The 22240-nt window shown below is 63.7% G+C and overlaps 1 protein-coding gene across 2 annotated transcripts in view; it reads right to left on the bottom strand.

The window, feature by feature from the left end:
* Window positions 1-1871: 1871 nt before the first annotated feature.
* Window positions 1872-22240, bottom strand: part of COL5A1 (collagen type V alpha 1 chain) — a 151232-nt gene continuing 130863 nt past the window's right edge. The window contains exons 55-66 of one of the 2 annotated variants that reach the window (XM_032418758.1): window positions 22026-22133; window positions 21898-21951; window positions 21757-21810; window positions 20671-20778; window positions 19097-19150; window positions 18180-18215; window positions 17718-17771; window positions 16863-17118; window positions 16463-16575; window positions 14311-14379; window positions 10567-10800; window positions 1872-4202 (exon numbers count right to left, since the gene is read on the bottom strand). In XM_032418758.1, the coding sequence (XP_032274649.1) occupies window positions 4056-4202; window positions 10567-10800; window positions 14311-14379; window positions 16463-16575; window positions 16863-17118; window positions 17718-17771; window positions 18180-18215; window positions 19097-19150; window positions 20671-20778; window positions 21757-21810; window positions 21898-21951; window positions 22026-22133 (1287 nt within the window). In that variant the 3' untranslated portion in view covers window positions 1872-4055. Of the gene's footprint in view, window positions 4203-10566; window positions 10801-14179; window positions 14249-14310; window positions 14380-16462; window positions 16576-16862; window positions 17119-17717; window positions 17772-18179; window positions 18216-19096; window positions 19151-20670; window positions 20779-21756; window positions 21811-21897; window positions 21952-22025; window positions 22134-22240 lie in introns of both variants that reach the window. The other variant, XM_032418760.1, reaches the window with a different exon arrangement.

The following is a 22240-nucleotide window of genomic DNA, read 5'->3' as shown; positions in this document are numbered from 1 at the left end:
CATTTCCAGAAGATCTCATCTTTCCCGACGCCGAAGTCAAAGCTGGGGTCGCGTCTCGACTCCCTCTCCAGGGGGCCGGTCCAGACACGGTGGCTGCAGGGGTCTAGTGAGCTCTTGCTGACGAGTCATTGGGATGTACTTGGGTGCAAGAGAGCGGTGCCCGAGTCCAGTCCCGGGGATGCCCACTTGCAAGGATCACTGGGCTCAGGGCCGTCCCCACTTGCCGGCTCGTGCCCCTTAGCCCAGCTGAGCGGCAGGTGCTTTCGTTTGGCAGGTTTCAAGGATGAAGAAGGATGCACAGAGAAGTGGGGGTCTCCGCAGGACCTCGCCCTAGGCAGGCCTCACTTAGGGCCCGGCTCTCAGTCCCTGCTCTACACCCAGGCTCAGTCAGCTCACCTTTGAGGCTGAGTGCAAAGCACCAGGCCTCCCTCACACACACCCTGGGGCACTCGGTGTAGCCGCTGGGGCCCGAGGGGCACTGGAAGTCCCAGCCACCCAGGCCTTCAGGCTAGGCTGGTGCGGTCTCTGAAGGACAGCTGTCACAAAGGGTAACCAGCATCCCGCCTGTTGGATTTGAAGCGAAGGATGTGCCGCTCCCACCGGTGATGGCTGAGCTGAGCCTGGCCTGGCCCTCAGTGCTTCTCAGTGTCCACGATGATCCTGACGCAGCCTTGTCTCCTCCAGCCCTCGAAGTCCTGGGTCCTCGCCGGCTCCTGCCAGAGCTCGTCTCTTCCCTGTACCACCTTCCAGTGTGGTCAAGAGCACCTGGCCTGGCCACCGCCCTTCCAGTTCCGGCTTCTTCCCTCGGGAACAACCTGCCTGCAAGCTGCCACAGGGGCAAACAATGGTCGGAGCCACCCCGGCCGTCAGCCACACTGTGGCTTTGCAAGAGGAGCTTCCGGCTTTCGGGGGCCAAGCCCGTCGAGCTCAGGAGGGAGCAGGTAGTGGCCATCTGAGGCCTTGCATCTGATGCTCAAGGGCCCGAGACTTTGCATCTGTACCGCGGGGACAATGCCGATGCTGCTGATCCCAGGACCACACTTTGAGAACCACCGGGTCTAGGTTTTGGTGGAGCAGCCAACACTCCTGGATATCCGTGGCTTGAACCACGAACACGGTTCTCTCTCTGTTGCAAATTCCTCACAGGTGGGCCGAGGACTCCCTACAAGTCCACTGGGGACGCAGCCGCTCGGGGGATCGAGGCCGGTGGCACGGAGAGGGAGCCCCAGCTGCGGACTGCGAGAGCTCGGGGCCAGTGGCCGGATGAGCCCCACGAGCTCCAAGGGGCCGTGAAGTGCGATCCAGAGATGCAACTGGACAGCAGAGTGGGGAGGCTCGGGGACGCGGGCCAGGGCCCCGGGATGAGGGTGAGGTCTGCACATGGCCAAGGCCTGGAACCCCAGGGGTGGCGGAGGCGCCCGCAGAGTTGGCCCCCCAGGAACAGCACCGGCGCCCGCAGACTTGGCCCCCCAGGAATGGCACCGGCCTCCCTCTGCCCTCTGTGGCCACCGGCTTCAGACAGCGAGCGGTGCCATGCCGGGGGAGGCCCTGCAGCCCTGAAGAAGACAGCCAATCACGTCTGTTTATGGTGGAAACTGTCAACTCGATTTATTGAGAAACTCTTTCAAGGACTTTTCGTCACACAGGTTTAAAATATTGGAAAACGCCCCTTCCTGGCCATTACAGAGAAGACTCAGGAACACGTCCATGGGGTTCTTAAGCAGTGGACACATGTCATCAGACACTGTGTTTTTAAGGGCCCGATGCCCTAGAACCTTTCCTGTGGGTTTTCTGTTGATGGTTTTTCCCTTTTCATCAGCCTGTGTCCAGTTATAGAGAGAAAGAGGAACAAGAATTACACCAGGAGAATGTTTGCAAATATAAGAAGTACTTTTATTGCAATATACCATAGCGAAGTGGTCTGGGGAGAACGGGACACGTTTGACTTCCATACGAATGACAACAGCTTTGAAGGGGCCATGAGGATGAGGAGGACAGTGTAAGAGGGGACTCGAGAGGGACGAGGAATCAAAACGGAATCACATGACCTAGACAACACCCACAGGGCACCGCGCGGCAGTCCTCAGATATGGCTTTGCTTTGGAAGAGACAAATGTGAGAGTCATTGGCACATGCCAGCCTCCTGAGCTTGAAAGAACCTCGAAGCCAGACTTCTCTTTGGCGACAGCAAGACTCCATGTCCACGGGGATGCGGAAAATCCTAGTGGGTGGTTTCCTGATGCCCCGGCGGGGGGGGCTCTGCGGTGGTCTCCCCAGCGGGAAGCAGGGCCCAGCGGGCAGGGCAGGCAGAGGACAGCACCAGAACCGTCGGTCACAGCGGCCCCCAAGGGGGCTGAGCAGGGCCTCGGGGCCCTGCCTGTTCCCCTCAGCATGGAAGGAAAGGGCATTGCACAAGGGCAGCTTTTCACAGTGAGGGGGTGGCCCTTCCTGGCCGGTCCATCAGGCCGTCTGCCCACAGAAGGCAGCCCCCTGGCCCTCACTTGCGGAGAAGCCCCGCCAGCCCAGAGCTCCAGGGTGGCTGAGGCCGACGCCCAGGACACTTGCGGGTGGAACTCCAAATTGCTCGTGGGGGGCAGAAGCTCCGGAGAGACCCCCAGAGTTCATTGCACATCTCCCCGTCTGCACACGCAGCTTTAGCTCAGTGCTGAGCACAAACACAGAAATTAGCACCAAACATTCAGCAAACTGAAGACGACCTGCTCATCAGCACACCACGGACAGAGCGGGCAGCATCTTATATGTGTGCGTGTGTGTGTTTTCAAATCACAGAAGCACAATCTACACTGGCAACGGGCCTCGCAGCAACCTGGGAGCGCAAAAGCACGTGGGCCCAGCGGGAAGGAAGGTGGCGAGCATCTACCTCTCCATCCTGGGCAGAGACCCGCGCCCCGTGGAAGCAGAGACCAGGACCGAGAGAGGCGGGAGGAAGAGGCACGGCCAGGTGACCCCAGGGTCTCCTTTCAAGGAGATCTTAAAACAGATAGCACCACAAAGGAGAAGTGTAAAAGTGAGCACCAATTTTCATTTAATTATCATCTACACAAAGTGTGGTTTCCCCGCCCTGGACACTCTCCCATCAGGCTCTGCGGGGAGAAAAATGGGGAAAGGAAGCAATTAAAATTAATTTATGCCCGCGATTTAATCTAAGTGCACGTAGGAAAGACAAAGCATCAAGTTCTTTTTTTTTTCTCTCCATTAAAAAAAAAAAAAAATCCAGAGCTCACCAAAAAATTATCTGAATAGGGGCCCAGGCACCCGCTGTTCAAACGGCAGCGTGCCCTCCTGCCGCCCTGGGCAGACCTCCACCTTATTGCACGTTCTTGGCCAGTGGGGAAGGGGGCTGCCCCTTCCTCACCAGAACTGGACACCCCCCCCTTCCCCCACCCCCCCAGTGGGACCGAAGCCAGGCTGACATGCGTGATTGAAAGTCGGGGACACTGAACATTTATGACAATACAATACAAATATTTACTTAAAACTCACAAAGACAAAAGCACCTTTAATCCATCGGAAAGGCACATGCAGAATGACATTTGGCCCATGAATGGATCGTGTAGTTGAAAACAGAGGCTCTGGCTGGGTGGGGATGACCTTTACGAGGCTTGCCTCTGAACATTTTTTGAAGGTCAGGGGAAATACACATCTTCAAGTTGAATTAAAAAAAAAAAAAGTGATCTCCAAATACTGCAGCCCCACGCCCGGGCCCAGCGACCTCTCCATGCAGGCGTCGGATCGGCCGGCTCGGCGGCAGGAGGTGTGGCCCGGTCCTGGTCCCTGCGGCGTGCGGTGGGGACGGAACGGGGCTGACAAAGCGGTGGGGCCCGGTGGCTGGGGGCCGTCTAGGTCATGTGATTCGGCTCCGGGGTGGGGGACTCGGCTCTTTCCCTTTGCTCTCTGTGGGTTTGGGGTCTGGCTCGGTGCGGAGCCGGGCGCAGACGAGGTCGGGGAGGGACGAGGGGCCTTCACTGTCCAGGACGCCCGCAGACGGCGCGCTGAGGTCACGAGGTTGCTCTTGGGGGCCGGGCTCGCGGCTCCTAGCCCAGGAAGCAAGCCGGCCCCACTTCAAATCCAAATTTCTGTGACGCTTCACCGAAATCATTGAACATGATGTCCACAATGGGTACTTGCTCTACTTTGGGTGTGTCGATCTCCAGGACGGTCTTCTGGTACCCTTTCCTCGTCTGGGAAGCAGAAGAGAGGCACACGTCAGTAAGAGGGGGCAGGGGAGGCACCTGGCGGGGCTGAGCCGCCCCCGCCCCACCCGCCCCGCTCCCGGCTCCCGCGCGCCCAGACCAGCCGTGGAGAAAGCGGGTTTGCGCCATCTCTCAGGGCAGGTGGAGGGAGGGACACGTGCCAGACCAGGGAAGGCAGCGCCTCCCACCTCACGACCTCCCACTTAACCCTCGCCCCAGTCCCGGAAGCACGCGCTCCCCTGCCAGCTGGGACACCCCAAGCAGCCGCATCAGGACCAGCCACAGAAAACGCAGCTCCGCCGGGGTATACCCGGATACCAGCTCCTCGTTCAAAATGAAGAATTCTCAGACAGTGAGGGCTGATGGCCGGTCCTGCCCTTGGCAATCACACCCAGAAGTAAGAGGACTCCACATCCACAAGTGTGAGAAGAGGAGGGAACCTGACCCACTCCCCGGTCTAGAGGAGTACTGGGTAAACTGAGGCACAGAGGGCCAGGGATGGCACAGGGAGGGAGCACTCTGCTGCGGTGAGTCCCTTGCTCAGACAGTCTGTTTAACCTCCACGAGCATCTCGTGTCACTCTCCGCTTAGCCCCAGGTCAGGATGCAAGCCCCACCTTACTAAGTAGAAGGGTGAACCCCAGGAAGGTGCCAGAACTTTCCCAGGAGAGGTGTCTTCACTCCCCTGCCTGGCCACACGTCAGAGCACAGGGAGGGGAGGTGCAGGGTCGCCCCGGTCACTCAGCTCTGAGCACACAGGACGCTCCCACCTGAGGCTAAACGGGCCTGTCCTCCCATCTACATCCCCCGAGGCGAGGGTCCCCAGTGGGGGCATCTTCCCCGCAGACCCTCACAGACACACACCGTCGCCGTCCAGGACGAGCGGCTATCTCTCCTTCCCACCCAGAGCAGAGCCACACTCTCAGTGGGGTCTGGCCCCAGGGAGGGTCTCCCGGCACCATCCACGTCCTGAAGGAGGAACGCAGAGCCTCTGGAGGCCTTATTCCCTCCTGCGGAACAGGGGTCAGGGCGCCCGGACCCGTGCATGGCACGCGGGAAGCCACGGGAAGCGGAGCAGCTACGAAGCAGCTTCCACTCCACGGGTGGCGGTGTGCACGAGGGCCCCGGGTTCTGGCCTGCCCCCATCACTCCTCTGGGGGAGGCCACCGGCCGGGCAGCCCTGTGGAGGGGCCCACGGGGCAGGAACTGAACAGACCCCCCAGCCCCAGGCCAGCGGCCCTCCCCAGAGAGCAGCCCCGCGGCCACACAGCACCGTGCTAGCCACCGAATGCCTGCGTCCCCCCACAGTCCAGGTGTTGACGTCCCGTCTACAATGTGAGGGTGTCTGGAGGCAGGGCCTTTGGGAGGTGACTAGGTCGTGACGGTGGTGCTCTGACAAGAAGTGACCAGAAAGCTAGCCGCTCTCTCCACCGCAGGAGGCCGCAGCGGGAATGAGACTGTCTGCGGCCCCGAAGCAGGCTGTCCTGTCCCCTGGGCCCGCCCACGCCAGCACCCGACCTTGGCTTCCAGCCTCCAGAGCCGTGAGAAGCCCGTGGCTGCCGTGGCCCAGCCACCAGTCTGGGGTGTTTTGTTACACAGCCCGAGCTGACGGAGACGCTCTGGGCCAGAGCCACCGGCTGAGCCACTCCCAGGTTTCCGACCCTCAGGCACGGAGTCTGACCCCAAGAAGCTGTGGCTTTAAGAGCTAAGTGTGCCACAATACAGACCACGGGAGGTTTGTGCAGCGGGAGGCGCCCTCATGCCCAGCGCATCTAGCAGGCCCGCCACAGAAGCCCCTGGTGGCCGAGCTGTGGTGCATGTCCGCCTTGTGACTTTCCTAAACGCACTCTCTTGGAACTTTCCTTATCCTGGAGACTTCTGTCCCCGCCACGTCCCCGCCTTAACAACCTCATCCTGCCTGCAGCTGGGTCTGGCTGGAATTATTTTAAAGCCACCATGAGCCCCCTAGGGAGCCTGCCGGCCCCACGCGGTTCTGGCCCCATCCCAGAGATGGCAACGCCGCGGGCCGGGGGACGGGCAGCACAATCTGCCTCTCAGACAATCCTGACACGGGCGCTGTCCTGAAGGACTGCTCGGGGACGACCAGGACCTCGAGGCCACAGATGCTGGCGCTTTCTAACCACGTGGCCCGGGCCCGGCCCGGCGCAGCACATCCAGGATGGCTCATGCCTCCTCCGGCCATGCCAGCCCCCAGCGCCGCCCGCCTAAGCTCTGCCTCTGCCCTCGTCCTCACCGTCGGCCACCGCACAGCAGGGATCAGGTGGGACGGCTGGCCCGGCCTTCCCGGCCGCTAGAAGGCCGGGCTGCCGTGGGACCCGTGGGACCTCGGCTGCGGGCGGCCTGCGCTTTCCCAGCGGCGAGCCAGCCAGCAGGGCAGCGCCCCACCGGCTCTTCCTCCCGCGGGAGGGCGGGCCAACCGGCCTTTGCGGGGCTGGCATCCGCCTCCCCTCCCCACGCAAGGGACGGTGGCGTTTGCTGAGCTGACAGGGTGTTTCTCCTGGATTTATGGGGACCGCAGCTGCAACGATCAGAGCTCTTAGAGAGGGTGTGTTTAAGCAGGCTGCGCGCTCGCCTGCCGCTCTGTACCCCGTTATTCCGGAGGTGTAAATAACCATTACGGGCTGGCAACGGCCCCCGAGGGTGCACAGAGCTGCACGGACAACCGGATCCATGCGGCACGGCTCCTTGGGCCTCTTGCCGGGTGATGTGTCTGTGTGCAGGGCCGTGCCCGCTCAGGGGCCCCTCACTCAGGCCACACAACCCAGCACGTCCGAGGGAACCCCGGTTCTTTGGCCCTTGCTACACGACTCCAGCCAGCCTCCCGCGCCGAGGGCCAAGGCGGGCCGCTCTACCACCAGCGCGCGTCTGGAGGCAGGGGCCCCTCCACAGTTACTGGGCGGGGGGTGGCTGCGACTTTTCAAATTGGGCTGAACTTTTTGGGGGCATGGAGTTCGCCGAGCACGACTCCCCAGGTGCGCCCCCATGCCCACCTCCCTGTTCTGTGAGCCTCGCCACCACCCAAATTCCCGGTCCAGCCGCACAGCAGGCTTTCTGCTCGGAGACCTTTGCTCTCCTCCTTTTCAGGGGTCAGCTCTTTTCTCTCCAGAAGCAAATCCGCCTGAGGAGGGAGCGGCCATCTTCCCGGCCCAGCGTCCAGTCTCCCTGTCCCGAGGCTTGGGTCTCGCCACGGCCTCCAGAGCCCGGACTTGACCGCCGAGGGGCCGGGGCACTGTCTCCTCCCCGGCAGCGCTCTCTCAGGAGCGAAGGTGCACCGTTGTTTTCTGAAGGACAGGATCGTGGCTTGGATTGCAGCCGCGCTGGGTCTCGGGTTCAGGCTCCAGGCCAGCAGCGCTGGGTTCTTCGGACCCCGCAGTGGAGAAGGAGGAGCTGGGTCCTTCCAGCTCTAGGCAAGGTGGGGCCATTGGGGCTCCCCTCACATCTTTGTCCTTCCAGAAGGATGGCAACTCCCCCGGGTGGGGGGCATGCGGCTATGTCTGGAGGCATTTTGGGTTGTCACAGCTAGGTGGGGGACTGACATCCAGAGGGTCGAGGCCACAGATGCTGCCCAACATCCTATCCTACAATGTAGACGATGCCCCCAGCCCAACCCCACACCCCTCAAAGACTCATCTGGCCCCAAAGGCTGAGGAACTCTAGTCTGGAGCCACATCTCCTCTGCATGACTTAAGGAGCAGAAGCAAGAATGAGAGGTAGACATTATGGGCAAGAAGATTTTAGCTCAATTCCCAGAAGAGCTTCCTAACACTGAGACTTTGCAGCCATGGCCTGGGCTGCCCCCAGTAGTAGTGAGCTCCCTGTCAATGGAGGCATTCAAGGTACAGCTATGCCAGAAATGGACGATGGTGGGGAGGGGAAAGACATTAGGAGACTCCGTTCTGCCATATACTAAGGGCCTTGGGCAGCTCACTGGACCTCTCCCGGCCTCAGATTTTGCTTCTGCAAAATACAGAGAAGACCCCAACCTGCCAGAGTGATCCTAGTGACGTTTGGCGTGTGGAGACTAGTGGTGACCCACTGCCCACGTGCTGCCAGCACACTCAAGCCACCAGGAGACACGGCTAGAGAAGGAAGGCCTTGGGCTTGGGGGTAAGAAAGACGGGAGCTCGACCTCGGGCTGGGACGCAGGCAGAGCCCGCAGGGCAGGCTCTGAGCTAGACAGCTTTGCTGGGGACTCCCAGGGCTCCCGGATTTGCGGCTGCAATGAGCAGGAGAGGGAGTGTCAGGAGAAAGAAGGATGGGGGCACCGGGCTCTTCCCAGGAAGCTCCTTGGGGCGAGGGAGCCTGTCTGAGCTGGAGCAGGGAGCCGGGGGCGGCCGGCCCTTTCACCACTGAGGGTCCCCGACTCATGAGAGGCCTTTCCCAGCACCCCCGGCTGGGAACGTTCCCCGCTTCTGGAGAACCCGTCCGCTCCCTTCACCAGCGGCACGTACTGGCCGCACCAGTGTTTCCCTTCCTGCCACGGAAGCCGGCATGCTCCAAGCCTGACTCAAGGCCTTGTCCCCGGGGTCCTGCCTCTGCCGTAGGAGACTCCTCCTGTCTCCACCTTCACGGCCTTAGCCTCGTGTGCCCCTGTTGTCAGAAACAGTCCCAGGAACGGAGGATTCTTCTGGGGCTTCCGGCGGGCTGAACACAGTCCCAAGCTTTGGAGGCGAGATGAGACGTGCTTCTGGGACAGCCCGATGGAGCAGGAGCCCCACTTGTAGGAGGCAGAGACGCAGGGATAATTCTCCCTGCTGCCTCATGACCTTCTCAAGGAGCTCGGGGTGCACGTCAGGAGCGCAAGCAGATGCCGCTGGCGATCCCTTCCCAGGGGGTTGGACTCCTCTGCTTTACTCAGGGATGAGTCTTGCACATCCCAGTAGGACCGAAGGGCTGACCCACAAATCCCAGGGTGCACGGAAGCAGGGAAGAGGAGCAGGGCACTCCAGGGAAGCCTGCCCGCTGGGTGCCCTCGCCCATAATCCCCAAGGTGGCCCCGGGGTGAGGAGCAGGAACGGAGCTCCCCAGGGCTGGAGGGTGCTGCCCAGTCCAAGGGCACCAGCCAGGGTGGGAGGCAAGCGGTGAGCCTGGGTCCTGCTCTCAGTGGCTACCAGGCGGCTCTGCGCGCTCACTTTCCCGCGGGACCCAGATGCTCCGCAGGGCCTTCCGCTCGGGCCTGGCCTGGACGGCACCGGACCGCCCCAGCAGACGTTAGGGAAAACGGTCACATCCCATGCACGCTGTGACGGGCCGGGGAGGGAGCACTAACCCAGGGGCAGGAGCCCAGGGGGCAGCTCAGTGCTCGGGGACGCCTCTCCCTGGCCTGGGATGCACTGTGACCAGCTGACAGATGCCCTGACTGCTCTGTTCAGAAGGTGGGGTGGGGGACAAAGGGGAGGGCCGCTGGGCCAACGAGAAGAACTCTCGGATGCTTTGCCCACCTGGAAATCTGCGGGAAGGACCCTGTCTGGAGCTGGTGCTGAGAGGGTCCAGAAGAGCTTCCGGGCCACACGGTGAGAGCACAGCCCCTTCTAGAAAGGGATATCGTGCGCTGGCCCGGAGGGAGGCCCTTCGAGGGGCCGGCCCTGGACACGGAGCAGGGCTGGAGCCCACACTAGCCCTGTCCCCAGGGGAGCTGGCCCGGGCACCTCGGGCAGGGCCTCTGAATTCAGAACAGGTGGCCCGACGTTGAGACGGGACAGAAGGACTCGCAGAGACAATGCTTCTTGGCAACCCCACCTCCAGCCTCTCAAAGGCCACACGAGGGACGTGCCTGAGGATTTCAACAGGACCGGACCCCTGGTTCATGGCTGCGGGGACACCAGGACGCAGCTCAGACCTGCCCGGGTTGACGGCAGCCCCTGGAGGTATGGTCCCGAGGAGCTGGCCCTCGGTGGGGACCCTGGCCTCACTCTGGGAGGCCAGAGGTGGGGGCGCAGAGGAGGGCAAGCATCCCGGGGCCCGGGGCCCGGAGAGCGAACGCAACTCCAGCCCTGACAGGCCGTGCGGGCTGAGCAAGCCTCCTGTCAGGCCCGCGAGCAGCTCGGCCCTTCCTGGCGGGCGGACAGGGCCCGGGCGCGACCTAGCGTGGCTGGGCGACCTCGGGGGCTGCTGCGGGCCCTGAACCCGCAGAGCACCGCCCAGCACACCTGTGTCCTGGCCACTCCTGGGGAGGCGCTGTCTGAGGAGAGCCGCTAAGTCCAGGCCGGACTGACACGGGCTTCGGGTCGCAGCCAGCCAGGGCCGCAGAGCCGGCTCCCCGGCCTTTCCCGCCAGGGGTGCGCTCTCCCGGGTCCCGCGCCCCGCCCCGCACAGCTCCGTGGGACACTCACAGCACAGCCGTCCACCAGGGCGCGGATGTAGGGGCTGTTGTCGTAGGACATCTCCTCGTCGTTAGAGCCCAGGAAGCGCATGGCCTTGTCGTAGCTGCCCGTGGCTGCGTCCTGCCAGGCCACCGACTGGTAGCAGTTGTAGGTGATGTTCTGGTGGGCGGAGGCACTCAGCAGCCGCAGGAAGGTCATCTGGACCACGCCCACGGGGTTGCCCTCGGCGTCCACGTAGGAGAGCTGGGGGGACAGGAGGGGCTGCTCAGCGGTGAGGGGACAAGGCCCCCCTCGCGGCCCAGCCTCCACAAGCTTCGTCCACGTGCTGTCTCCTCCAGAGCGTGAGCCGTGCCGAGGGCACCACCCTGGGCATGTGCCGCACACCCAGCCCCCCGAGACCAGAACACAACACACTGGCTCTCTTGGGGGCTCCCTGGAACAGAGTGAAATGCACCTCATTTCTTTCAGAGACCTACACAACGCTCCTGTCCCTCCTGGCCTGGCTGGTGCCTCCTCCTCCAGGGCTCAGGTCACGGGCCCCCTCCTCAGGGAAGCCTGCCCGGGTGAGGTGCCCTTCCCCACCTTAGCCTGGCTCACTGTTGGTTTTCCCTCCTGGGCTGTAAGGCCCTCCACACCGACTCTGGAGCCCTGTGTCACAGGCTCCCGGTGCCTGGGCTGCAGCCCTCCCTGGACTGTGAGCACCCTGAGGGCGGACACGTGGCCTCGAGCTCCCGTCACTGTGCCCAGAGGCCGGCCAAAGGAAGGCACTCGTGGGATTACGGAAATGGATGAAAACCATTCGCTGGGCACCCATGATGTCCTAGGCCCTGGCCAGGGAGCCGTGAGAACTGCAGATAGAGAGGGCAGGGGGCCCGGGGGTGACTCGGGCCAGCCGGGAGTGATGCACGGGGTGATGGGTCCTACGGCAGCAATAGGGGCCTGAGCCATCAGGCTGCGAGCCAGAGGGCTGGGGCGGCCGGGTGCCTTCCTGCGGGCAGAGGGGAGCCACAGGATGGCACTCAGGAAAGGCCGTGCCTGCCTTTTCAGGGCACAGAACCCAGGGGAAAGCAGAGCAGGCCTTCCTGGCCTGGGGACGGGGACTCAGCACTGGCCCACGCCGAGAGGGGGCAGCCGGGGGCGCTCTGGAGATGTGACCCTCCCTGGAAAGACCCACCCTCTGACAGCAAGCCCAGAGCAGGGCATCATTGATGACGTGCCCCTTCTCAAGAGCCTTCACCGGCGTCACCGGCTCCCCCCAGTCATGGGCTACAGAGCTCGACAGGGCACGGGGCAGGCACGGGGCGGGCACAGGGCGAGCCTCGGTGTCTGCATCCTTGCAGATGCCAGCCTTCTGAACAGCCCGACACGGCCAGGGACATGGGTGCCTCCCGCCCCCAGGGAGGCTCAGCCCCCTCCCCAGCTGCAGCGCTCTGCAGGCCCTCCCCGCGGGAGGTGGAGGGTGCCCGGGAGGTCCCGGGCGTCAGCGGAGGGCAGTCCCTCCCTGCACGGCTGCGGCCACACCACTGCTGTCACAGGCCCTGACCAGCCGCTCCACGACAGCCATGCCGGACACACGAGGGCGAATCGAGGCCCATGCTGCCCGCTCGCTCACATACGCGTATACAGAACTAGAGGGCGCAGGGGCGGGGGGCCTGGCTGGAGACCCTGCCCCTCCCCGCCTGGGCCCGGGGGCACCGGGCTGCCGGCCGGCACCGGCTTTGCACGCAGCGACCGCACACATCTCGGCCGGACCCTGAGGAGGACAACTGAATACCAACCGGCAATCCAGGCCATCAGGTGCTCCTTCTGGGAGGAAGTTCGACTGACTGGAGGTAGCATGCATGCGCGGGGACAGGCCAGCGAGCAGCACGGGACACAGAAGGACCTGAAGCCCCCAGGGCTGAGCCGCGGGCCCCGGGTGGGAGTCCCGGGCCCCCGCCGTGAGCCCCCGCCCTCCCAGGGGGAAAGGGGCTCTGCACGATCATCCTACGGGCTACGGCCAGAGCAGCCCGGTCCGGAGAAGGAGCCTGTTTCTTCAGGAAGGGACCTGCATCTGTGTCCTGTCCACTAGGACAGTCCCAGAGAGCTGGCAATACGGCAGCGGGAAAACCCAAAGGAAAAGCTGGTTTCCGCTGGGGCCGTCCCTTCGCCTCTAAGCTCCGTCTAAAGTCTGAAACGGGACAGAGGTGGGAGGCAGGCTCCCTGGGTCGGTGGCGGAAAGTGGGTGTTGTGAGTGAGGTGCTGGGGTGCGGGGCCACTAGGGGCACCCGGCTGCCCCGTCCGGGTCCCGGGCTCGCCTGACCCGCCCTCACTGGGCCCGCCCTGTGCTGAGGGGGCGTCCGACGCAGGTCCTTCTGTGTGCGGCTGCTCTTTTGGAGGCAAGCACAACGGGGCGGAGGGAGGAGGAAGAGCAGGGGGAGAAGCAGGCGAGAGGCCTGCCGTCCATGCAGAGAGATGGAAGGAAGTCTCCGCAGATGGGGCAAGGCGAGCGCGGACCTTCAGAGTGTCTGCAAAGAGCCCAAGTGGCTTGGAATCAAGGACACGGAGCGTGTGCGGTGTTGTTAGCCATGAAGTGCCTCGAGGTTGAAGAGCGAGGGGCCTTGAGAGGTGGGACAGGGCAAAGGCCGGCTGGAAGCCACCGCTCTGGGAGTCCTTGGGGGACATGGCCTCTGTGTCCCCCCAGGAGGCCACGGTGCCCACACTGATGGCGCATGGCCTGGCGGGAAGCCACGGAGCTTCCACGGCATGGCTTCTGGGTGACAAGGGACCCCCCCCGCCCCGGGCACGTAGCAGGGGAATGACCAGATCTGAGGACGTGAAGGCAAGGAGCACAGTCAGGTGCCTGCAACACGTCCGCATCCTGGACCCTTGGCCTTTCACCTGCTAGGAAGAGGGCACAGGGCTCCACGTGCTGTTCCAGGGAAGCGCCCAGATCAAACCCCTGGGACGGTCAGGGCGACATGCCCGAGCGTACGGGCCAGCCGCAGGCCTGGTATGAAGGAGTCCGCACGGCTCCATCTCTGGGCCGGCGACAGAACGTCACCTTCGCTCCCTTCAAGGGATGCAAGTGTCTTTCCAATTCTGGGACGGATTATTGAGACCAGCTCCCTGGGAGTTACAGCGGGGACTAACCGAGTCATGTGGGCGCACGGAGCACCCCACGGCCAGGTGGGCAATCAGGGACGGCCCCCTCACCCGACAGCCGCAGGGGAATGACCTCAGTGGCTCGTGTCCTGGGAAGAACTCGTGGTTTAGTGGTCCAGGACCCGCCTCATCCAACCCGCCCACGAGGACTGAGCAAGATAAAACCCTCCAGCTCCTGGTGTCTGCTTCCAACTCCCGGTGGCGCCCAGCTGTGGCTCTGGGCACCCCGAGCACCCAGCTCCCGTCCTAGACGGGACTGGAAAACCATCCCCGGGCTCCCATCCCCCTGCTCCCAGGCCGAATGAACTCTCGTCGGGGGTGGCGGGCGAGGGCGCCGATGCGGAGTCTGGCTGTCATGTGCCGTGGAGCAGCTCGGCCGAAGGGGCAAGAGCAGGTGCGCACACGGCGGCCACGAGTGCCATGCAGAGCCGCGAGCCAGGCCGTGCGGCAAGCGGGCAGCGCCCCGGCGGCCACTTACCAGGGACCCTCTCTTGTACTGACTATACCAGGTAGAAGGTTGCTCTTTGGGCCAGCGGGCCATTTTACTCTGCAAGATACGAAACGGGCGCGTTTGAAGGACAACCACGGAGAAGCCAGAGGCCGCCTTACCAGTTTACCACGCTTGAATTCACTGAACCAGGAACCCGGGTTTTCTTTGGGCCAAGAAGTGATCCTGGCCTAAACATCGAGCGGGGAGGTGGGAGGGAGAGAAACAGAGAAGGACAGGGTTACTTCTCCCACCACCACGAGGAGCACTCGCCTGCCTGTAGACACGCCTCCTCCCGCCCGTGCCTCGCCCCCCATGGCCGGGGGTTCCCGTGGAGTCGGGGTGCTCGCCCTGGGACAGACCGCGCTGAGGACGGGGGGGGGCCTGCCCGTGCATGTGTGCACACCCAGCCTCTCGTGCAGGGCCCGGGGCTTCCGAACTGCTGAGCGGTGGACGCCTGCCCGGCGCCAAAGGCACTCAGGACAGTAAGAGCCAGCGTGGACCCGGACAGGCCAAGGGAAGGACACACAGCCTCCCTCTCATCTACTCTCATGTGATGCGTGTGTCCTGAGTGGCTGTGTGTGGTGGGCAAGGCCTCCCTGAAGACGCAGCGTGAAGCTGACCATCGTCATTGGGAGGGACGGCATCTGCCCCCCACCCACGGAGGGGAGGGCTCCCACTTGGGGGTCTGCGTTGCGCGGGGCCCAGGAGCAGTTCCCAAGGACAGGCCTAGCACCGAGCGGGCTCAGGAACGCTGTGGGGTCAGTGAGTGAACACGTGACCCCTCCTCTAGGAGGAGGGCCTGCTGCAGGCTCCAGAGGCAGAAACGGGGAGCCACTCGCTGCAGAGCCAGGGAGCGCAAGGGACGGGCCCACAGGCCTCTGCTCTGCCTGGAACTAGTCGTGCACAGCGGGGAAGCAGGACTCTGACTCCCTGTTCTGTCCCCCTGGGCTCCCCTCTGAGCTGGTCACATGCAGGGGAGGGAAAAGGGCCTGTGGGAGGAAGAGGGGCCCGGCTGCTCTCTCGCGTGGGCTTCCAGGCCCGCCCATGTCTGCGCTCAGACAACATGCACACGGCCTCCGCTGGGACCAGGGCCACAGGTGCAGGCGACCGGCGGAGGGTCCCTACTCTCACAGGGCTGAGCCTGAGGAAGAACACGGAGCAGTGGGGGTCACTCAGCCCCCAGCCTGCTGTCCGCCCAGCTACACCACCAGCTCGGGCTCCTGGGGTGCCCACTAGTTCTCTAGCAGCAAGGCCACGTGTTGGGGACAGACAGCCACCAAAAAGATGAGAAACAGTGATTTTTCCACCTGAATTTCCTCCTGGGGCTCGGCCAAACGGGAGAGTCCCGAGGCTCGTATTTTCTTTTTGAACATCAGGCTGTTTGTTGCGGACATACAGATTACCAAGGATTTCAAATTTCAGGTTGGGGAGCAGGCATACAAAACAGGGGTCCCCAAATCGTGCCTGTCATGGTGGAGCCCCTGCCCCCGTGGCCGGGCCTTCTGTCCAGGGGTGCTGGAGCTCCCCACAGTGACAGCAAGATGTAGGGGTGAGGGGATGGCGCCCCTGCAGACCACAGGCCTCCCAGCTCCTCCCGCACCGGGCCACAACCTGCCTGGACAGCCGGCCGCCTGGGGGGCGTCGTGGCGGTCTGAGCAGGCCCCATGCAGACGGCGCTACGTCGCGGTCATCTTGCAGTTAGAGACCTTGTCCACCTCACCTGTCCTGCACCCAAGGGGAAAGCAGCCCACGTCCCCACGCACACACACGCCGGCCGCATGCCTGTGTCCCCACACACATTCACTCCCAACTGCACACACACAAAGTCCCCCCACGGAGGGGACTGTTAATCGATGTGCCCGCAACTCTCTGTGCATCAGAACCTCGCTGACCAAGATTCCGTCTGGAACAGACTTCAGACACACGCGCTGCCCTCGGGAGAGACAGGAGCGGGTGCCCAGATGTCCGCCGACACTGAGAACCGAGGCAAACGCCAGCCTCTCAAAGATGCATCTGGGGGGCTGTGGACTTGGCCCAAAGGCCACCCTATGGGTTTCAGGTTGGTCTGAGGGCAGACTTGTGGGGTCATTTCAGGAAGGAGCTGAGCACCCAGCCGTTGAAATCCCGTGGGGCCGGCCGTCCCCTCACCTGCCACAGCACCAGCCTGTGCCCACCCCGTCCCGTGGCTCAGGTCTACTTCTGGGGGAGAAACCTGGGCTTTGAAACCGTTCCCGCCGTGACGGGAAGGCAGTCGGGGAGGCAGGCACTCACCCCCTCGGACTTCTTGTCGGGGAAGATGCACGTCGCCCCTCCCGCTGTGAAGTTGCAGTAAACTTTGAAGGAATCTCTGGAGCACCCCTGGTTAGGATCCACCCAGTATTCACCTGGACGGCGGACAGGGAGGGGATTCGTGAGCGGCTCCCTGCATGGTTCCAGAAGCAGCTGCAACCTGTCAGCACAGCTGACGAGGGGCCGGCTGCCTTGAAGGGGAGCCTTCTCTTGCCCCCCTTCCCTGGCCTCCCGGGACTTGGTTCCATCCTGCGACGCCTCCGTCGGCTTCCGGGCGAGATGCCCGGGCAGCGCGCAGCACGGACGGGGACACGGACGCTGTGTCTTTCCCGCCACGCAGGCTGCCCCGCGCCCACCCCCCATGGGCCCCGCGGGCCCCTACCGTCCGGGAAGTCGGGGTGGCAGAGCTGCAGGTCCTTGCACGTGCGGGCGGGGTTCTGCTGCGTGCCCAGGGGCCGCTTCATCTGCTCTATCTCCAGCTTCAGGGAGTTGAGCGAGCCGAAGATCTCCTCCATGCCGTCCGCGTAGTCCGCGTAGTTCTCACCGGCCGCGTCATCCAGCAGCTGGCTGGCGTCGATGTTCCGCCGGGTCCTAGACGCCTGGATTGGCAGGGGCTGGATGACCTCGCCAGGGGGACCCTGCGTGTGGACAGGACTGGGTGGGTCCCAGTGGGAGCGGCACCAGGGCAGCCGGGGCCCCGCGATCTGGCTGCAGACGCCCATCTCCTCGGCCTGCTTTTCCTCCCTCTTTCCTGCTCCCGAGCGCCGCATGCCCAACCCCACTGCCGGGCCTCGCCGGCACGCGCACCTCCCTCCTCCGGACCGCGGCCTGGGGTTCGAGCCTCAGCTGGGCTCAAAGCAACCGGCTCTGCCCGGCCTCCGCAGCCCAGCCTGGGGCCGCACACAGTGGGGCCACGCGAATGCCTGCGGGTGTGGGAGCCCCAGCCAAGGATGGAGACAGGAATCGAGAGGCTGCACGGCCAACCAGGGTGACCCACGGAGGACGCCCCGCGATCTGGCTCATCACGGCCCCCACCCGTCCCCCGGGGGCCTTGTCAGATGCTGCCCACTGTCACAGCCCGCACACGCACACACACACGCACACGCTCTCTCCCTCTGGCGCCCAGACTCCCCCCACCAAGCTCTGGAAAGTGAACAGCACACACACATGCTCCCACCACTGCCTCAGTGTCCAGAGAGCCCCCATCCCCACCTCCAAGTCTTCGAAGGCTACTCACCGGCGGGCCGGGGGGTCCTGGGTGGCCCGCCTCACCCTTCGGGCCAGTGGGACCCTGGGAAAAGGAAAAGAGAACCAACTCTCATCACCGAGGCCTGATGGGACCTAAACCCACTCTGCACTCCAGAAGGATCCCCAGAAACTGGCACGGAGACCGTGAGGGGCGCAGTCTAACGTGCCAGGGGGCAGGACGGCAGGGACCCTCCCATCCCCAGTGCCAGATGGAAGAGCCTGACGCCCCGAGATGGGAACTTAGGGGCACCACCCCACTCAGGTGGGGGCAACAGCCCACATGCCGTGGTCTGCAGCAACCCCGGCAGGGGACATGCTGGGGACAGCCAGCGCTGGAGGAGACGCATGAGGACCAGTCAAGGGGGAAGAGGGTCCAGGATGGTGGTCATCGAGGGGGACACACCCCCTCGCTCAGGGCAGAAGGGGCCTATTTGGGGTGCACACCACTTACCGAGGAGCCCTTAGCACCTTTTGGCCCAGGAGGACCCTGTAGAGAGTGGGGGACAGAGCATCAATGAGCAGGCACCCCTTCACCTCCGGGCGCCTGTCCTGACCCACAGTCCTGCTCAGGCCTGGCTAACCCTTCACCCCCAGCCTGCACCCGAACCCCCTTTCCCAGGAGCCTAGGCTTGCACTTGCTTGACTCGGGGGGCAGGGGGTACGGCTGGCGCTCAGCCACATGGAGGCAGAGGACGGTCCTGTCTGACCCCGGTCATCCTGCCCCCGTGCCCACCCCAGCCAGGAAACCACAGTTCAGGCAGCCAGACTCGGAGGGAGAGCAGGGGCCAGCATCGGATCGCGGGACCATCTTGGGCCTCGTGGACCCAGGGCCGGCGTCGGATCGCGGGGCCACGTTGGGCCTCGTGGACCCAGGGCCGGCGTCGGATCGCGGGGCCACCTTGGGCCTCATGGACCCAGGCCCAGGAGGGGCGAGTGGAGGTTCACAGCCCTGCAGGATGGCTCTGGCATGCCAGATGGCCCAGCAATGTGGGGGATGCCCTACGGGTAGCCCCCAACCCCTCTTGTCTGGGCCGGGCAGTCCTGCTCACGCCGATGGGGACAACTTCCTCACCTTGGCCCAGGATGTCTGTGGTGGTACATCTACGTTTCCTGAAATGCCTGCCTCCCCTGCCTGAATCCAGGGCCCAGAGACCCCACTTCCTTGCTTCTGTCCCTCGGGGCCCCGACGTGGAGGTGATGGGCAAATCCACCCCGGGCCCCACGTCCACTTGGGGGTGGGCCCAGCCCTGGGGCTCCTGACTGTCCCATAATCCTCCCTCCGCGCTCTGAGACCCACGGCCAAGGCTTGCCTGCCTCCCTGCTGTCCCCAGAACGAACCGGGGCCACCCACCCCTCCCAGATACACACCGGCAAACCGGGAGGGCCCGGGGGACCGATCGGGCCAGAAGGTCCAGTGATGCCCTGAAAAGGAGCAGAAAACCAGTCAGACCATCACACAAGGAGGGTCACAGACGCGCACTCCTGCCTAGAAACCGTGACTCTCTGTGCTCGTGGTCTCTCCCCTAGCTGATGCCCTCCAACGAGGGGCCGGCTGCCTTGAAGGGGAGCCGTCTCTCCTTATGGGGCCTGGTGGAGCCCGAACATGTGCCAGGAGGCTGACCACCCCTGCCTGGCTGCCCGGGGGCTCGCAGCCTCTGGTCAGACCCTCAGTCCGTGCAGGCCAGGCCAGCTGGTGTGGCGGGGGATGCACGCTACTTTTCACACCCAGCATCCCTGCTGTACGGGTGCCCTAAGACTCATTCCACCTGGAACCCGATCCCACATGACCCTCCCACAGGGGCTGAAGTGACAGCCGGGGCAGAGGGAGGCTGAGAGCAGGCGCCCTTCCCCCCACCTCCACCATGGGGACAAGGCAGCTCATCGTTGTCAGAATCTGAGATTCTCAAGCCAGCACCTCCCACCCGGGACGCTGCTGGGACCGGCTTATGGTGAGGGCACAGAGCGGGGCTTACTTTGGGGGCGGAGACCCCGGACATCTTCCTAATTCTCAAGGTCACTGGGCTACCACGCCCTGGACAGCACTCATTTAGGGGAAATGGTCGATGCCACGGGGAGAGCGGTGGCGGATGAAGCAGGGCTTCCAAGGACATCACCCTAGGACCGTACGGGGCCCCACACGAGTCCTACTTCATTCCCTGCCTCCCTGGCTCTGCCTCCCGAGACCTGTCCCCTTACAGGCCTGGCATGGCCCAACAGGGGCACAGATAAGGGCACACGCACCTTGGGAAGCAGTGATTCATACCTGGAATAAAGCCCTCACGTGGGAGGGGCATAGACATGGCACGCCGGCCACATGCCTCCGCCCACCTCCAAGGCACCCATCACCCTCCCCCTGACCATGGAGTCCACGTCAAGCAGTTCACTGGTGCAGGGCAGGGAGGAACTCTCTGGCAAAGGTTTGCAGCGCTGTGGTTTGCTGGGGGTGCAGACTCAGTCGGCGACTGTGGTTCCCAGGGAAGCCTGGGGCCACGTGCGCACATCCGGGCTCAGGGTGCAGGCCCTGCCCCCCGTGTCTGGCAAACATGGCCCGAGCCTCGCCAGTGACGTGGGCAGTTAGCTGGGTCAGAGGCCTTTGCGTGGCCGTGAGGTGAACCGGCCTCCCCTCTGAGGCCAGCGGGGCCACACGGAGGGAGCTGCTGGTGGCCGGTCAAGCCAGGGCCGGCCACACTTTACTCCCCGCTCCCTGTGCACCTGGGCGGGCCGTCCGCTCCGCCATTCCCATCCAGAGCTGATGGACGTGAGGACGTCCTTCCAGCTCTAACTGGCCTCGGGTCCACTGGGCACCAGGTTACAAGATGCTTCTCACCACCCGTGAGGAGCCACGCTGCGGGGGGGGGGGGGGGGGGCCCCCCCCCCGGCCCCCCCCCCCCCCGGGGGGGGGGGGGCGGGGGGGGGGGGGGGGGGGGCACCACCTGACGCACCTGTTCTCCCTTAGGGCCAGAGGAGCCCTGGGGGCCGGGGAGACCACGGTCACCCTTTTCACCCTGTTCACCCGGAGGTCCGATGAGTCCGATCAAGCCTGGATGACCCTGTTGGCGAACAAAGGCAGGAAGGGGTGCTCACTGTGGCCATGTCTCACCGCCAACCCCGTGGACTGGCTGGACGGGGTGGCAAGTCCCTGCCACGGGAACCACAGAGTCACCGGCCAACTCCTCCCGGTGGGGGGACCCACCCAAAGGCAGGTCAAGGGACAAGACAGCAGGTGTGACATGGCTGGACTTCGGTAAACGTCACACCTAAAGAGATGGGGAGACACAGGTCCAGCTACAGACCAACGCGGGAACACGGTGTCTTCCCGAGGGACGTTCGTGCGTGTCTTACAGGCATTGTCCAGTTTTTGTATGGTCAAAGTGTGCACCTTTTATTATAGGGCACAGAAACATCTATGGACGTCAGTGAAAGAAAGTTCCTGAGTATTACAGATACGGTAATAATTCATTATGATTTTTATTTTTCAAGAAAAACTCTCTACATAGGCTTACACATGTTTGTTTTACATGAGCCTGCAGAAAGTTCTAGAAGGGCTTTTCCAGCTTTCCTTACTTTAGAGGTTGAGTGGTGATAGGCACCATAGTAGGAAAGAAACAGACTCCCCAGCCCTTCAGATGCAACTGTCTGGATTGTGGATGTGCTTTACACTTGTCAATAAATCCACATGAGCAGAAAAAGTCACCCCCAACTGGAGAAAGTGAACGGGCTTTGCCCTGCTGCGGAGTCCTGGCACTTTCCCTGTGGGAAGCATCCCGGGCCACTGTGTCCAGAGTGGGCGTGCTCCTTGGACCCTGGACGCCCCTCTGCCGGGACCTGCATGTGCGCCTCCGGGGTCTCCCGCCGAGGGCAGGGACCGAGTGTGCCACACGGCACAGGCCAGTTGTGGTTCTCGGCCTCCCAGAACCCATCCCCAGCCTGCGGCAGGCACTTGCCGGACAGGTGACTGGTAGTTTGAAACCCCGTGTGTCTGAGGGGCCTCGAGTTACAGCCTCAAAGGCACCTGACTCCTGTCTTACCTTTTCCCCTTTGGGGCCAGAATCTCCTTTGAGGCCAGGGAGTCCTGGGGGACCCTGTGGAGGAGATGGCAGGATCAGAGCTGTCCTCCCCAACTCCACCCTCCACCACTGCCGGGGAGCGTCCCTGGGGTCATCACTCACCATGGGGCCAGGGGGGCCATCGGGGCCCGGGGAGCCCGGGAGACCTTGCTCACCCTGAAACACAAGGGGCCGTCAGCATGAGCCCCTCCCCTGCAGCGGCCGCCCCTCGCTGGCCCCCATCCACTCACCACAGGGCCTGGGATCCCTCGCAGGCCATCAGGCCCGGGCTTCCCGGGGGCCCCCTGGGGACCAATGGGGCCAGTCTTCCCAGGAGGGCCTTCCAAGCCAGCTTCCCCCTGCAGGGCGCAAGGACACAGTGGGACAGAGATGCTTGAGGCTGTGGCCACCCTGGCCCAGGACCACCGCTCCGAGAACCGCAGATGCCCCCAGATCCCTGGGGCTG

The sequence above is a fragment of the Phoca vitulina genome, unplaced genomic scaffold, assembly GCF_004348235.1.
Source record: "Phoca vitulina isolate PV1807 unplaced genomic scaffold, GSC_HSeal_1.0 scaffold21, whole genome shotgun sequence".
Classification (NCBI taxonomy): Eukaryota; Metazoa; Chordata; class Mammalia; order Carnivora; family Phocidae; genus Phoca; species Phoca vitulina.
This window is presented reverse-complemented; position numbering and strand designations above follow the sequence as displayed.